Source organism: Brugia malayi (assembly GCF_000002995.4).
Source record: "Brugia malayi strain FR3 genome assembly, contig: Bm_v4_Chr2_contig_001, whole genome shotgun sequence".
NCBI lineage: Eukaryota > Metazoa > Nematoda > Chromadorea > Rhabditida > Onchocercidae > Brugia > Brugia malayi.
Window position 1 is genome coordinate 3,098,453 of NW_025062476.1, and position 17,664 is coordinate 3,116,116.

Below are 17,664 nucleotides of genomic sequence, written 5' to 3' on the forward strand. Positions count from 1 at the left end.
ATTTAATTTTAAATTAAATTACAGGACAAAAAAAAGGTTCTTCTCATCAATATTTTTCATTTTTCTGCCTCATTATTTGGGATTATCCTGTACAAAATCATCATTAAAAGATTAATTGAAATTTGACGAAATTCTGGACAAGCTTAAGACGCGGTGAATATTTCATTTCTCGAAATGATTCAAAATGTACTAAAGAAATTTGCATAATTATTAAAAAAATTTAGCTGGAGAACGAGTTGGAAGACTAGTGTGTCCATAATAAATAAACAATACTAGAAACAACAATGAAAATTTACACCGAAAGGTGTACGACAGCGCAAAAATTGACAGTTCCTATTTATAAGGTTAGTTTTTTTTTTTTTTTTTTTTTTTTGTTTGTTTGTTTGTTTCGAATGAAAGAACAGTAGGGAATGGGAAACAATCAACAATAGAAATGAAAGAAGAGTAGGGTGAAAGAAAAAATAAATGGTTTGGCATATTTAATGAGTTATCATATCAGATAAGCATAGGCTTAATACGGCTCTTAAGCTTATTTTATACTCTCGATGTCTTGATTTGTTGATTTCTGATAATTATTATCAATCTTTTATGTCATTCAAATTCATAGTTCTTCTTTACTTTTATCTTACGTCTATACCTAGTATTTCTTTACACTAATATTTAATGTTTTGATCTCTTTGGAAATAAATTCAATTCTGCAATATGCATTTCAAAATTTTCAATTAAGAAAACAAATAAATAAAAAAGTCTTTTTCTAGCTCTTTTCGCCTTAAACACAGAAATAAACAAAAAAAAAATCTTTTTTTTTTGTAGATTTACATTATTTTCAATTAATTACAGAAGAAGATAATAGTGTTTTGTGCAGAAGAGAAATGCACTATGACCCCAATTAATCGTTTTTTTTTTTTTTTTTTGTGTGAAGATGGATAATTTCTCATAATTATCAAATTTAAAATTTTGAATTTGATCCATTCACTGAGAAAGGCTAATAACTGATAGCATAAAAAATATTTACGATATTTATAATTTTTCTGAATGATATGATTCAAATCACTAAGTTTTTTGATGAACTAGGAAATGCTAAAATTTTCTTTAGCTTTCTTTTAGCTTATTCAAAATTTGCTATTTACGAATTGCTTGGTATTAAATTTTAACATTCCCAACTTGTTATCAGTATTAAATTTTGATTCCATCGATTGAGTTTACTGAAAATTTAGCATTATCGTTGCAATGATATTTTTTATGATCTAAAAAAGAATCTTTTATTCTTTGTTTTGTTCTTTTTTTTTTTTCTATCTGTCAGCAGATCTCTTTTTTGGAGAATCATTTCGTATATAACCACGATATTTTTTCTTCATCTATTAAATAACGGGGCGCAATTCTGAGGGCGCAGAATGACAAAAAAAAAAAAAGAAAAAGAGAACTGAATTTTCTTAGACCAGTTTTTTTCATTTTTTTTTTTTTTTCTTTGAAATTTTTTAATTCGTCAACAAAGATGCAATCAGCTATTTCCGTAGCACACCCAACCACCATACTTGGATGGCACATAAACAGTTAAATATATACGTACAAACATTTATGACAATTATGAAAACATTTGATGACATTCTTTTTTAAAAAAGAAAAAAAGGAAAGAAAAAATTTTTTTAAAAGAAATTAAAAAGGTAGGAAGGAGAGAAAAAAAAGAACAGAATGAATTAATTGAACATTAAAGAAAATGATAAAAAAAAAATACTGAATGGATGGTCTAAAAATAACACAAAGAAAGATTAAATTTTGATAAGATATAGGTCAAGGTGAATTTTTATGATGCGAGACAAGACATATAGGTATCATTGTAGAATTCCACTTTTCAGTAATCAATAATGATCGTTTGATCAGTTTATCAAATGAGGGAACTGATAAAGAAATAAAAGTTAACTGTTGAATTGGAATTAGCTTGATTGTCAACGTAATTAAATAATTAATCATAATACAATTAGAAAAAAAAAATAAAGTAACTAAATAAGATAAAGATTATTAATGTCTTATTTAATTAATGATTTTTTTAACTGAAAAAAAATATCCATTTAAAAAAAAAAATGAATATATTCATATGAAAATTAAAAATTTTTGCAATATTTCGAAGTTGAAATGCTTCATTTAGTATAAGTATCATTTGGTCATTAAATAATTATTATTTTTCAAAGGTTACTTTTATCACATCTCTAATTATCATTAAGGATATGATAAAAGCCCATATAATTGTACCGAAAGTGATTAACATGAAGCTTTCTTGGCTTCATCAATTCGAATATTCTTGATGAATAAATGACTATCTCTTATCAAATTTCAAATGTCTAAATTGAAATTGAGGGACGACAAGTTCATTTGTTATTAATAATCTAATCGTAATTTGTTTAGGGTTCTTATTTTATCTTTTTTTACACAAACATCCACTGAAATCGTCCTAATATGTTTTCTTTTTCTCTTTACTTCCTCATTTGTGATTAGATCAGTGCTACCTGTACAGGTGAAAATTTTATGATATAATGCTTATTCAACAAAATGTGAGATATTACATAGATTTTTTTTAAAGTGAACATTTATCATAATAACTTGTAATGATCATTGAAATCATTATTTTTATTAAAACTATCAATTTTTCATCATAATAATCATTATCAACATAATTACCACTTATTTTTATGATTATTTCTATTATTGTAATCATTATTTGCATATTTGATTCAAGGTTACAGCAATTTTCAAGTGTAACAATTTTGTTTTTGTAATTCCTATTCTATCATTCATTTTGTCAAACTATTCAATCATCTTTTTTTTTCAAAATATTTACTTTGTGTTAATTAAGACAAGAAAAGAAATTCCTTCTATTTTATACTTAATTAAGGGAGATTTTAATATATGTTGTTGCTTTATTAAACTTGCAAACAAATGACATTTTATTTCAATGTCACGTCAATTACGTCAACTAATAAAAGCAAAAAATGTTACGTCAGTTACGTCAATTAATAAAAGTAAAAAGTGGCTTATGAAAAAGAGATATGAATTACTGATTTTTATTTCTGATATTTAATTAGATTGCTTGCACCATTTGTCTCATTAACAATTTTTCGACATAAAATTATTTCAAATATTTTTATATAATCTTCCAATTCCTTTTTTTTTCTTCTCATTGTCAATTTCTCTTTTTAAAAAAAAAAACAAATTAGAGATAACAATCAAAAGAAAGGAAAAGAGAATTTAAGCCATTTTAATCACTAAATATTTTTGAATTTGTAATTGTTACAGTTCTTTTTTAAGCTATTAAAATCGTAAATGTATGATTAAGATCGAGGACATTTTATAGCCCATATTGTTTATGTATGTGTCTATCAGTATTATCACCATTATCATTGATCTAACCAGCATTATCATTATTATCATTGATCTAATTGATATAATCTTCATCACTTTATTTTGCATTATCATTAAAATATCAACAATCGTTATCGTTATCATTGCTCTATTATCACTAAATCTGATTGCTACATCTCAACCACATCAATTATTATCTTTTCCTTATCAGCAATAAATCATACCATATCTATGACATGGATGTTTGTTTTGTTAGTTGATGGAAAGTCAATTGTAAATTCATAGATATAAACAACAATGAAAATTTTGCAAACGAAACTGTTATGTTTAAATTTCATTTTAATTTTTTATTTTAAACTAAACAATTTCTAAAGTATATATAATCAATTAATTCAGTGTTGTACAATATTTTGCATAATATTTAGTAATATTTTTTTTTTTTTTGCTTTTTTTTTTAGATTTTGGATAAATGGTTAGTTGGGAAGAAATCATCTGATTCAGCATTATATTCAGAGAAATGGAAACAAGAATTTACATCACGGCCAACATGGTGTGATGCAGATATGGCATTACAGCAGATCAACCAGGTTTTGTTTAAAAAAATGAAAGATTAATTTTAATAGGTTTTTAAAATTAATTTCAAATGCTTCTTGTATGTATCAATTGTTTAAGAAAGTTTATAAAATTCATTGATAAATTGATGACAATGATTATTAGGTTATTAAATTTGGTTACAATTTGATAATTAATTAATAATAAATCAATTTAATGATAAATTAAACATAAATTTGATTGTTCATACAAAGGGATGGTGGAAAAAGTAATAAATGATGTAATTGTGATTTAATAGCATTTAATTTTCTTGAAAAATTACTTTTGTTATATATTTTTTATAGTTATATTAACCTGTATAATGTTATTTACATAATTTCATTTCAGTTTTTTATTTTAGATTAATAAATTTTAAAATATACACGTCTTCAATTAAAGTTCAACATAACGATAAATTTTTACTCATAAATTTTACTCCTTATAAAGATGAAAATAAACAAATATGAAAATTATAGAAGCATCATTGGAGTGTACAACACGAATAAGTGAATCCAAATTAACCTCAAATATAATATAGGAATAATTAATTATTTTTATTCTATAATATTGATATATTTAGTTTATTTATTAAGTTTGATTCAATATATTACATAATATATATCCATTATTACCTGATATTTCTAGTTCAAATTAATAAATGATTTAAACAAATGAATTTTTTCTCTATTTTTTTTTTCCTGTTCACTTCTGTTCTTCCCATTCATAACCTTGAAAATAAGCAATTGCATATTTTGAATGAAAATTATCAGTTATTCTAAACTGGAAATTAGAAGAACTTGAAAATTTTTTTTTTATTAGAATTTGGTTGAGGTACGTGTACTTTTAAAATTTGTTAATTTAAATGAAAAAAAAAAAACTAACTAAAAAACTTGATAACTATTAAAGAAGTTTAATGTTTACTTCGCTGGGTAAAATGTTAAATGACTGGCGGGTATTGAAATGAAGTAATAAATTGTCTAAAAAATTAAAAAATAAAAAATTAATTGCACATTTTTTCTTTTCTTTTTTTTTTTTGCAGGGTACAGCAACGGGTAATCGCTTAGCACTTTATTTACGTTCCTTTTTTCAATCATTACTTTTTACACTTGGCTCATTTGTACAAAATTGGGCCTGGTCTGTTGTCATTATTGGTTTAAGTGTTTATTTCATTTGCGCCTTAGGACTTCAATATGTACACATTGAAACTGATTTGATCAAATTATGGGTGTCACGTAAGTTTTACATCAAATATTTCTTCATTTCTTCTTTTGCAAAATTTCTTAATTTATTTTATGCTTTTTAAATCTTTTTGCTATTATTCAAATTTAATTTCTAGTTTTTCAAGTTAATTTTGAATTATTTTGTGCAGAATTTCCATCAATATGAGTGGTTGATTATTTCTTATTTGTTTGAAAGTGTTAGAGCATTGATCATCTCATAATTGTTTAATAAAAAATTAACATAAAATTCTAGAAGGTGGACGTTTGGACGAAGAATTACACTTTCTTCAACGCGTACAACAAAATTATAAGTATAATGTAGTTCGTGAAAAGCGTTCAGCTGATTTGGAGAAATCAGGTTTGTTTTGTTTTTTATATTCTTCGATTTTGAATTTTTATTTAGCTCATCTTTTTTCAAATTATTCAAAATTATCAAATGAAATTTCTAATCATTTTTTTTTTTTTTAAATAGACTTGCATAGTTTTATTTGACAATAGCAACAATTATAGGTATTCAAGAATCTTTTGTTTCCATAAAACCGAGGAACAATAGAAAAGATGAAGAAAGTTTAGATGCAAGTCTGGATAATGCCTTTGATAGTCGATTTCAGGTATTGTTATCTGATTACTTCATATAAATGATAAATGATAATCATTAAAAGTGTTACTAATACAAAAATTATTCATGTACTGATGTGAATGGGAAATTATATTAAATTTTAAAAACTTTTTACCTATAATTTTGTTACTTGTTGTCGTTTCAAAACTAAGCTTTTCTAGGTGGTAATACAAACACCTGCAACAAAAGGAACTAATGCTTTAACCAAAGAATCGTTACTTAAACATGTTCAAATTATAGAAGAAATTGCAAATTTTCAGGTGGAAATGTATGGCGAGTATGTGATTTCATTTAATAAATAATTAATTTTAAAATTTTAATTTTAAAAAAACTAATTAAAAAGCTAAATCAATTTTTTTGTTTTAAGATTCTAAATTTTTGCAAAGAAATGCACAAAGTTTTTGTCTATCAAAATTTATTGTTATTTTTAGAAATTGGACATTAGCTGATATATGCTTCAAGCCACCATCACCGAAATTATCTCATGGACCACTTGCAGGTGTAATGTCCAAATTGCTGGATCGTTTGATTCCATGCATTTGGATTACACCTATTGATTGTTTCTGGGAGGGATCGAAGCCACTGGGACCGTCACCACCGCTAACTTTAGGGTTTGTTCATTTTCTAAAAATTTTTTTCTTGTTTGAAAATTAGTACCATTTATAGTTTTAATGAATCAGAAAAAAAAAAAAAAAAAAACAGTGCGGAATAATCTATTTTATTTCAATCAATTCAGCTAATTTATATAATCACAAATATTATCAATTATTATGTTTTAATTAGTAATATGTTAAATTCTGAATATCAGTTAAATAGCCAAAGAAATATTTCATATTGTGTTTCAATTTATAATTCGTTTCTTTCTATCAAATCTTTATACATCATTAGCTTCCTTATAGCAGTAAGTCAGTGCTAAAAGTTATAGTATACTTATTAAATTTAAAATGTTTATAGGCCTGATATACATGCTTTCATCACTTCCTTACCTAAAGGTAATATAACGTGGAAAAATTTGGATCCCTTATCAGTGCTGAAAGAAGTTTCGACACTTTTCGATCTTGGAACAATCTTCAATTTCTTTGAAAGAGTAAATATTGATGAGCAATAGAGGAAATGTTTGAGTTGATTAATTTTATTAAATTTCAGCTAACTCTTTAATATAACTTAATTTGTTCAAATTAATCCATGCATATCATATTTCAGTAGCTGTAAATGATAAGGTTTATTTTCAGGCTGGAATAGGAGCTGCTTATCTCGACCGTTGGTGTATTGATCCGTTAGATCCTGAATGTCCGGCTACAGCGCCAAATGCTTTCGATCATTGCTTAGCTTTCAAAAAATTCCAAGCATGGAATATGGCAATGCCAAAAAATAAACAGATCGAACTGGAAGCAGAAACAATATCAACCGATAAGGCGAAACTGCAGGACGATGCATTACAAATTTTCGAAAACATTTTTGGTTAGAATTTTTAAAAAAAATTCATTCATTAAAGATACATTTTTTTAGACTTTCTCTCTTATAATCCATCAAGAAATGTGCACAAAGAATAAATCATAGAAAAAAAAAAAAAAGTTTATTTAAACAAATATTATTTTGTTAAATTTTATTAATAGAAATATAAAAGTTAAACTGATTTCATAGGTAAAAGAAGACGTAAACGAGAAATAATGTCGTCAACGATTAAACCAAATAGTAAAAATCATACAGAAGATGAAAGTTCAGATTATTATGCATATGATGATGATAATGATTATAGTATCAATCAAAATGCTACAAAAAGTATGGTTATTTTAGTTTATCAAATATTATCAACACTTAATAATAATAATAATAACTTTTCCTTTACTAAAAGTTTTTCGACTAATTATTATAATTACAAAATTTTTCATTAAAAAAAATTTTTCACACAATATTAAGTGAAATATAATATAAAATTTGCATTATCAAAACGATCTTATCAAATGATATTGCTTAGGATGAATTATTTGAAAAATTGTAGGAAGACAACAAAGTAGATATTTGTATAGATAGTAAATAAATTTTAGACATAACAGTTTAAAAATTAAGGAACTTTTTTTATTTTAATGATAATTTAAGATAGTTTGGTGTGTTGAATTTTTTTTTTTAATATTTTATAGCTAAAGAAGAACTTGCTGAAGAAGAACAATGCTTACGTTATGGTAAAAGTTTTTTGAAATGGTTAAATGAGAATGAACATCGATGGAGCGAATTTTTGACATTGGTTAATAGAATTTCATATTTTTTTCTGATAATCTTTTAGTTTGCAATATTGATTTCACTAATTAAATAACCCAATAAGATGTGATAAAACTTTTGATTACACCAACTTTAGTTAAATAAAAACACTTACACATTCCATTTTCAGTTTTGTCAACAATATTAAGTCTGTCTCTACTTTTTTTTTTTTTGCTTCAATTACAACTGATGGATTACTGTCCATTGTTTATTTTACTGTCCTTATTTCAGGATGAAATGCCGGTATATCCAGATTACGGAAAAATAATGACAGGTGGTTGTCGAGGATTTGCTCGAAATACAATGGTATGGCCGGAAGATTTGATAATTGGTGGTATCAAACGACAAAATCATAAATTAATAAGTGCTGAAGCATTCCAAAGTATTTTTCTTGTTGCATCTGACAATGATGTCTTTTCACGTTATAAGGTTTGATTAATTTTTTACACTTTTAATTACTTTTAAACTTTTAGATCATCTCATTTTATTTGTTTATGCAAATAACTCTACTAAAATTATACATATAATATTAGTTAATTACTTCATTTTCTTAATTACATTTTAAATTTAGCTTTATTTAACGATATTACATGAATTAGATATAGATCGAATGCAAATGAAATGGTTGAACAGAGAGGATTAAGTTTATTAAGACTAACTATTATTTTCTGGTTGTAAACTTGAGAATATAATGAAAAGAAAACATTCAAGAAAGTGATTACTTGGGTAAATTTTTGTTATCATTCTGTATTTGTTTAGTTCAGATGGATTCATCTTATTTATTATTATCACAAAAATAAATTCTAGTTTAGATGCAAAAATCAGATTTGAAGCCAAATTTGAATGTCGACTCGTGGAATCCATATTATGCATCTCAGATTGTTTCCGCTTGGCAACGAAATTTTACACAACACATCTATGAACATCGATGGAATACAGAGGTTATCTTAATGTTTACTTTAAAAGTTTTAAAATTTAACAAAACTTATAAAATATAGTTATTCCATATTATTCTTATGCTAAAACAAAACGGCGCAAATAGCTTTGGTAGCTATTGTAAATGATTCCCTCATAATGCAATGCTTTTGTTGTTGTTGTTGTTTTTATTTTAATAGTATTAACTGTTTTTTTTTTTTTTTTTTCATAATATTTGTGATATATTTATTATCATTGAAAATGGCTTAATTAGTTATACACATAATTAAAAATACAAAAATACATAAATGAGCACAAAAAGAAAAAAAAAAAGAATTTTTTTTAGATAAATCGTCAGATACATCCTCTTTCGGCAACATCTCTAGAAGATATGCTAAAAGAATTTAGTCAATTCAAATTTTTGGTCATCTTCGTTGGATATTTTTTAATGGTTTGTCTTTTTTTTTTTCTTCTATAACTTTACGACGAAAAAGCTAAATTCCGCTATATGTTTATGCAAATAATTCTGCTACAATTTGAAAATAATTTTTCTAAGAATAGAATTAAAAGATAAAAGATCAATTCTAATGGGAATCATTTTACAGTATACATTTTAAAAGTGATGGAAATATTCTTTATAATATACTCTGCTATTCTATTTCTTTAATTTTAATTTTTTAATGAGACAATATTGTGAAAGATATCAGTTCACTTAAAATTTTCATTAATTAATCTTTGATGAGGTTAAAGTATATGTAATGTTTGTTTTATTAATCCAAAACAAAGGCCAGGAATGATTAGTAAAATAATTCATTGTTAAGAAATTGCATTCAGTATGAATGAATCAATGAAATCTTTAGAAATAGTGGATTGCATTGCATGATATTTCTATTCGAATTAAAATATTTTTGATTTTAATTAAAGCTATGACTTATATATCTGCAAGAATAGTTACTTTATAACTGTGTCATTTGCATTTCGACTAATTTGAATTAAAATTACAGTTTGTTTATGCGGGTTGGTCACAATTAAACTGGGATGGTTGGTGGTTTGCAGTAAATTCATCAGTTGGTCTCAGTATCCTCGGTGTTTTCCTGGTTACTTATGCGAGTATTTCCGGTCTTGGAGCATCTTCCTATATGGGTATTCATTGTAATGCAGCTACAACACAGGTAGCACTTTCATTTACAATTTTCTTTGTCTATTTAAAAATTAAAAGATATCCTAGCAGCAGAGAGAGAGAGAGAGAGAGAGAGAGAGAGGGAGAGAGTCACTAATACTTTTATCTTACAATGAATGTAAATTGCAAGTGTGAATCTAAAATTTAACTTTGTATAATTCTTGAATTTTTTCTCAAAATTATTTGATCTTATTGAAATGGATAAGTTTTCTAGTAATATTGTGTGTGAATTTATTCGTTTTCTTATTTATATTAATTTTGAATAATTTCATATAAATTTAGATTGTACCATTTTTGACATTAGGATTGGGTGTTGATGATATGTTCTTGTTGCTTCATAACTACAAGGATGTGCATCATACTGTCAAAAATAACGAAATTGGTATATCATTTTGTATTTCAATCTTGCTTATTTGCAAAGTGTATAGGATTGAACTATGTTGTTTTTTTAATTAAATTTTTTTTTTTGTTTAATTTGTAGAAATATTTTTTTTTAAAAAAATTAAATTCAAATAGCCTATTTTTAATGTAATTTAGCTAACATTCTTTCAGGTATACTAATGAAGGAAACTGGTATGAGTGTTGTTATTACCTCAATAAATAATATAATTGCATTTATGGCTGGTACACTTCTACCTATTCCAGCTCTAAAATCATTTTGTTCACAGGTAAGTCTTTTTTTATCTCTCAACTAATTGTTTATTATTTTTATGATGAATTTTTATTTTATTTGTTGTAAAATATTTCTTTTAAGATGATTTCGTCCCCGTAAGTCATCTTTCAATTGCATTTTTTTTCTCTTTAAACTTCAATCTTAAATGATCTGTTGATTTTTGCTAATGATTACTAATAGCTTAATAACTTTACCATACATACATCCTTCAATTTTATCTTCTGTCTAAAATTCTTTTGGAAACTTTTACTCAAACGACGAGATGCTAATAACTTAATAATACTTTATTTGTATAACTTATGGTAGCAATAAACTGAGGAAGGAGTGAAAATTATAACGACAAAAATTTGTTTTTGAGGAAATAAAGAACAAACTAGATTAGGTAATATTGTAGTTCTAGATCATTTTGACATCATTTTAGATTCTTTTTTAAATAGAAAATACTTTTGTTAGTTTGAGCGGTATAAAACAGTAATAAACGGTTTATTGATTTTTTTTTTTTAATTTATCTGTTAATAATGTGTGTTTTTTGTGGTAATTTTGAAAGATGATTGAAATCTAAAGAAAAAAGAGGAGGAAAATGTGAAATAAATTTTTTCAAATTTCAGACAGCTATTTTATTGACATTTAATATGATTGCTATCATGGTAATCTATCCAGCAATGATTGCACTTGATTTACGAAGACGTCGAGCTAGTAGACGAGATATGGGTTGCTGTTGCATGGGAAATTCTGTGAGTGCTAAAAAGGTTATTTGTGTTATTTTCTAAAAAAAAAAAATAGAAATAAAATTCAATTAGATGACGGACAATTTGATCTTTTACGTAATTGAAACGACAAATTTTTTTGAAAATAAATGTTGAATAATTTTTTTATAGATAATAAATTATTTCATTTTAGCTTAGAGTGGAATCGTTAGAATTGAATATGGGAAAACAAATCGTCGGAAGTTTATCGGTAACTGGTCACAACGTTTATCCTGGTCCACCACCTTCTTTGTTGCTAAAGAATGATGATGACAAAGAGAAGAAATGGTATACGTTAGGCGGATTTCTTCAATATTATTACATCCCTTTCTTGACATTACCACTTACAAAGGTTAGTATTAATTAAAATTAAAGATAATTCAATTTCGCATGAAAAAAAAAAACTCGTCATTTTAAATTTTGAAATTAAAAATTAAGAAATTTAAACGCTGATGATAAATTTTACCTTTAGTTGATGGTAATCGTGACATGCATATCAGTATTATTAATTAGCTGTTTTGGTCTTTACCAATCAAGCCTTGGTTTGGAATTATCTGATGTTCTACCAGAAGGAACACCTCCAGCTGCATTTTTAAGAGCAAGAGAGAAGTACTTCAGTTTTTATCCGATGTTTGCTGTTTTGAAAGGCAGTAGAATTAATTTTGCGAAACAACAAGAACAAATCGAACAGTATCGTTTGGACATTGGTAAAAAATATTTAAAATTATTAATTAATTTTTACGAACTCCAAAGAAGAAAAAAGTCGCAGTCTCATTCCTTTTCATTTCTCATTTTTCATAAACTTTCTTACATTACATATCATTTTCATCAATCGACTATGTAGTAGTTTGAATGTATTAACTGTTTTATTACTCTAGCAAAATCAAGATATGTGATCAAAGTGAACGGTCGTCCAAGTGAAGAGTATTGGTTATCGATGATGCGAACTTGGCTGAGTTCAATTCAGAAGCATTTAGATAATGCTATCAAAAAAGGTGATATAAATGCAGTTACCGGTGAGATGAAAGCTGATACTAAGATTACTGATGAAGCGAAGATTGCAAGACGTCTTGTTTGCTCGTACGGCAATAAATATAATTGCACCGGAAGAGTAAGTATTTGTATAATATACCCAAATGCTATTTTGCTTTCAATTTAAACTGATTCTTTAAATGAGCATATGATGCAACAATCGTTTCTATGTCAAATCTCGAAAGTATTTCTCATAAAATTAGTTTATAATTAGAAAATGTCGTGGAATGTATTGACTGCCAGATATTTTATTTTGCCTCAAACTTGGGTAATTAAAGCGTAACGAAAGATATAATATAGTTATAAAACACTAAAATAATATCGAAAACTACCCCAAAAATTTGGAATGAATAACTATAATGGAAGATGGTTGGTTTATATACAGAACTGAACTGATCAGATAACCGGCAGAGGACATTTAAATGATGTGAAACAAAGATTGCTAACAAAGGGTTTGCTAATAAAGGGTTTTTCATTGTGTAAGAAAAAAGAATTAGCATAATGGCTTAAATGATCCAGACATAGATTAGTTACAAATGCGACATTATTTGGACAATGACATTTATCAAAAGTATTAAAATTTGAATGTAATTTAAATGTATCGTTTTTTACGATAGAAATAATTGACCCTACACCAAACGAACTAATGCATTTCATAAAATTATTTACTAATAACGATTAAAATAATTTATTTCTAGATTAGCACCATAAAATTGGTTAATGATGCTGGTGTAATCAATGCGGATGGTTTTTACAATTATTTGACTGCATGGTACAACATTGATAATATGATGTATTATGTTTCTCAAGCTTCATTTTATCCAGTTCCTCCTTCATGGTCATTCACCACGGTTAATTTTAATACATTTAATCGAATATATAAAAATCAGATTTGAGACCTAACATTTAATGCTATATGAGTAGTAATTTCAGCATGAAAAAGTCGTCCCTCCTGCATTACCACCAGCTTACAGTCAAATACCATTCTATCTTATCGATCTGATTGATACTCCTGTGATTGTGAAAATGATACGAGTATGATTTTTGAATTTTCTTTTTCATTTTACCTCGGTTACTTTTTGCTACACTTAATTGATCATATAGAAATCGGATTTTGAATGTGGCATTTATGTATTCATTTTTTATAAATATTTCTTTTGTTTTATTTATTTATGCAAATTTTACATTGTCATTGCTAGTTTTTCTCTCTTTTAGTATTTCATTTACTGCGTAGTGATATTTCCATTCTACCGTTAAATTGTCACATAAATTAATGTTCAACACTAACGAACTTAACATTCAAAGTAATGCTTATATAACTTTATATTAAAAAGTCATTCATCACTTTTCATTCTCAGAATAGCAAATTATTATGAAAGATTGATTATTTTTGCAGGAAATTCGTAGTGTTTGTGATCGATACACAGAACTAGGCTTACCGAATTTTCCAAGCGGTGTCGCATTCATATTCTGGGAGCAATATCTCAGTTTGAGGTCATAATAGAAAAATTGTACTAAAAATTAGAATGAAAAAATTGTGTTCGGTTAAAGTCAGCCAACTTTATAATTTTCTAGGAGCAAACAGGGATGGGGAGAACAGAATGGTTGTCATACTATGAGAATTTTTTTTTGATTATTTCATTAATTTTCAGTTTCAAAAAAAAAAAAAGGAAAAACAAAAAAATGTTTCTCTAGAATTGTTTGTTTTCGACGAAAAAGTGTTGGATGAGAGAAAAGTTGCAAGATTTATTAAGAATGATATGGATGTTTTTGATAAAAATTTCTTGAATTTTAGATTTAGCATTTTTTTTTTTTTTTTTTTTTTAGATGGAATCTGTTTATTGCTATTTGTGTAATAAGCAGTGCAGTATTTATTGTTATATCAGTCGTAATTTTTAATCCATGGGCAGCTATGATGGTCATCATTGTGGTTATTTCGATGACCATTGAATTAGCCGGTTTTATGGGCGCTACTGGCGTTAAGCTTAATCCGGTTAGCGCAGTAACACTAGTTGCTGCCGTTGGAATCGGTATGTTTCATTTGAATATGTTTTTATTACAAAAAAGGAAAAATTGTCAAAGGAGTAATATTTTTGTTTTATGACTAAATTCTAACTGATAATAATTAATTGCGGAAACTTTTTTAAAACTTTTTATTTTTCTCTCTTTCCATGTTCTTTATTATCTTTTAAATGTATCATCTTGTTATCATCTTACTAATCTTTTAAGTTTCTCCATTCTTTGAATGTAAACTAAAAATTACATTGACCATAACTTTTTTTTTTTCATTTATTCCTGTAGATTATTTAAAATATATATTTGTTGTTTTCATAATTATTTTTATAGGTGTGGAATTTACGGTACATGTTGTGCTAGTGTATCTTACATCGTTGGGTAGTAAAGATGAACGAATGGCAGCTTGCTTGAATCATATGTTTATTCCTGTGATACATGGCGGATTGTCCACTCTTCTAGGTTTCTTTTTCTTATTTCATAAATTATTTTATATAAATAAAGTTTATCCTTCATTACTTTTCAAATTTTTTTTGCATAATTTACATGATATAGCCTTTCAAATAGAATATTAACATATATTCTTTGATTACTTAAATTAAATCTGTTTCAGGTATATTAATGTTAGCGTTTTCGGAATTTGATTTTATTGTAAAATATTTCTTCATCGTACTATCAGCACTCATATTAATTGGTCTCATTAATGGTCTTGTACTTCTACCAGTACTCTTATCATTGATAGGACCACCATGTGAGGTAGGAATTGTAAGTTATTCAAACAAATGAAAAAAGTTATTGAGTTTCTCTTTTGGATAGCATGAAAATTTTTCATGAAATTTCACTTGAAGACATTACTTAATTTTTATATTTTGTACTCAATTTTTTGATTTTTACCTAAACTATTCTAAATTTTTTCATCGGCTATTATATTTTAATTAAATTTCAGCTTAAAATTTTTTTCAGATTCGTTTATTCGATGAAAAAACTTATTTACCGGTGCCGGCTTCACTTTGTAAACAAAAAAATCGTGATCCAAGCGATAAACAAACCGATGATCTAGTGAAAAGACGGGTTGGTGGTGCATTTGTTGAAATACAGGTATGCGGATGTGAGTGAGGCGGTTTGTAAGATTAAAATAAAATAATAATTTATTAGTAAAAATTTCACACTACAGTTATTGATCGCTTAAATAAAACTGAATATGTTTTAAGAATAGAATAATGAATGAGTTAAATTGTTCCGATAATTCAATGACAATGATTCAGAAAGTTTCTGAATTTTGGATCCGAAACATTTGTGATATATGCATAAATGGCAGCTTTTCTATTTTCCAATGACTAATTTTTCATTTCACAAATTCTGATTTAAAAATTTGTTGACGAAAGAGTTTGAGCAGTGATGACATGATTTTTTGTTTTTTAGTTTCATTTGACAGTAAGTTTTTAAATGAAGAATTTTGAAAATGAAAATTTAGTTTAGAGAATTAAGCTGCAATAATTAGCTTTTTATAGATAAACTGAAGTTTTTTACAGGTAAATGGATCTATGGGAACAGATGCTGAAGATAATTATACCCATCATAACTCATCTTCAGTAATTGCCAAAGATTCTTTGCAGGTTAGATTTTTTTCATTTTTCTAAGATTAATATTCAGAGAGGTTTTTTTGTACTTCTTGATTTTCAACTTTTTAAATAAATCAAATTTTCACAATTTGCTGTAGTATTACATTAATTGTGGAAGTCGAAAAAGTTTAAATTCGTAAGTTTTTTTTTCATTTTTCATAAAATTTTAGTTTATATTTAACTTTTTATAAAGGCAGTCATCTGCAGCTTTTGGTTAAAATTAACATTTATATCAATTAGAACTCAATTCTTTTTCTTTCTATTCGAGAAAAATTTTACATCCATTTCTCGTTTGCTGAGGAAAGCGAAATGGTCATTAAATTTTAAATTCATCGATGACGAGCTACATTGCTTAATGATGTTAAAGTATGCTTTCAGAATAATCAGTTCTACTGGAATTCGCCATCGCTAGCTAATAAAAATACAGAATACATAAGTGTTCCAGCCTCTACCCTTTCAACTGGTCAACACCATAAAGTTAATGTTAAAAATGCTCCTAGTAAAATTCCGATTAGTACAGTTGGACCACAACACTCCACATCACCACTTCTTTCATCATCATCATCATCTAATGCTACCTCTAAGAAGAGAAATAACGATGGCAACAGTAAGCTATTCAAATTTTCATCAAATGCTCTTAGGTTTTAAAAGATTCTTTTCCTTCTTTGAAATTTAACACTTTTCAATGTTTAGGATGAAAAAATAATTTGAATTGCTTAATTAATGCTGAAATTAATTGTTATATTTTGTGATATTAGTGATGAAAATAGAGGAAAAACTTATTAAAGGAAGTCCTTTTTTTTTTTCCTCTCTCTTGTACAGTATTTTTTATAAGTTTTCCTTTTCTTTTTTTTTGTTGAATGTTTTAATTTCTATCAATTTCTAAAATTCTTTTTTTTTTTTCTTCCTTTCTGCTGCTCAAATGGTTTTTTTTTTCTGGTGTGAACTATAAAATTAGGCATTGTTTTTAACCTTATTTTTGTAAACTTGATTTTCCAATTTATCTATTCTGGCATGTCAAATATCCTTTTACAGGGTTTGCTGAAAGTGCCATAACATTCTTCGAATTAATTTCTTTTAATTTGCAGTTAAATTTATGTTTAAGTTCTTTTTAATCAAAAAAAAAAAAAAAAAAAAAAGGAAAATATTTTTGCGTCATATATTAATACTATAAAAACATTACTTTTTAGTTACTCGCTAAAATCTTCCTGCCATCAAAAGTAATTGACCTCAGTGTGACGCTAAGAATGATCTGAAAGAAGCTAAGATATTCCAAGCTAACGTTTATGATACGTGTATTACGTTTGAAAAGAAATAAGAAAAGAATTGAGAATTGATAAAATGGCATCTTACCAACGGGTTTCTTTTAAATGAAAAACATTAGATGAATCACATTTTAGAACTGGGAACAGAGAGAGAGAGAGAGATTCTCTTTTT

At 26.3% G+C, this 17,664-nt stretch overlaps 1 protein-coding gene across 2 annotated transcripts; it reads left to right on the forward strand.

Annotated features, from left to right (window-relative positions):
• Positions 1-284: 284 nt before the first annotated feature.
• Positions 285-16,875, forward strand: Bma-ptc-3 (Patched family protein; the record flags this gene model as incomplete). 2 transcript variants are annotated; one of them, XM_043078263.1, is made up of 30 exons in its annotated part: positions 285-344; positions 3,816-3,944; positions 4,988-5,180; positions 5,422-5,526; positions 5,679-5,779; positions 5,949-6,064; positions 6,219-6,398; positions 6,742-6,874; positions 7,020-7,248; positions 7,432-7,569; positions 7,929-8,032; positions 8,278-8,475; positions 8,859-8,987; positions 9,308-9,412; positions 9,966-10,133; positions 10,424-10,523; positions 10,694-10,809; positions 11,423-11,563; positions 11,715-11,912; positions 12,033-12,267; positions 12,439-12,671; positions 13,291-13,443; positions 13,526-13,627; positions 13,989-14,086; positions 14,420-14,622; positions 14,939-15,067; positions 15,219-15,361; positions 15,569-15,703; positions 16,138-16,221; positions 16,606-16,875. In XM_043078263.1, the coding sequence occupies 30 exons, from the start codon at positions 285-287 to the stop codon at positions 16,873-16,875; spliced, it is 4,428 nt and encodes a 1,475-aa protein (XP_042934197.1). The 2 variants fall into 2 exon arrangements, with proteins under 2 accessions (XP_042934197.1, XP_042934196.1); XM_043078262.1 differs by having other exon boundaries at positions 11,423-11,548.
• Between the last annotated feature and the right edge of the window lie 789 nt (positions 16,876-17,664).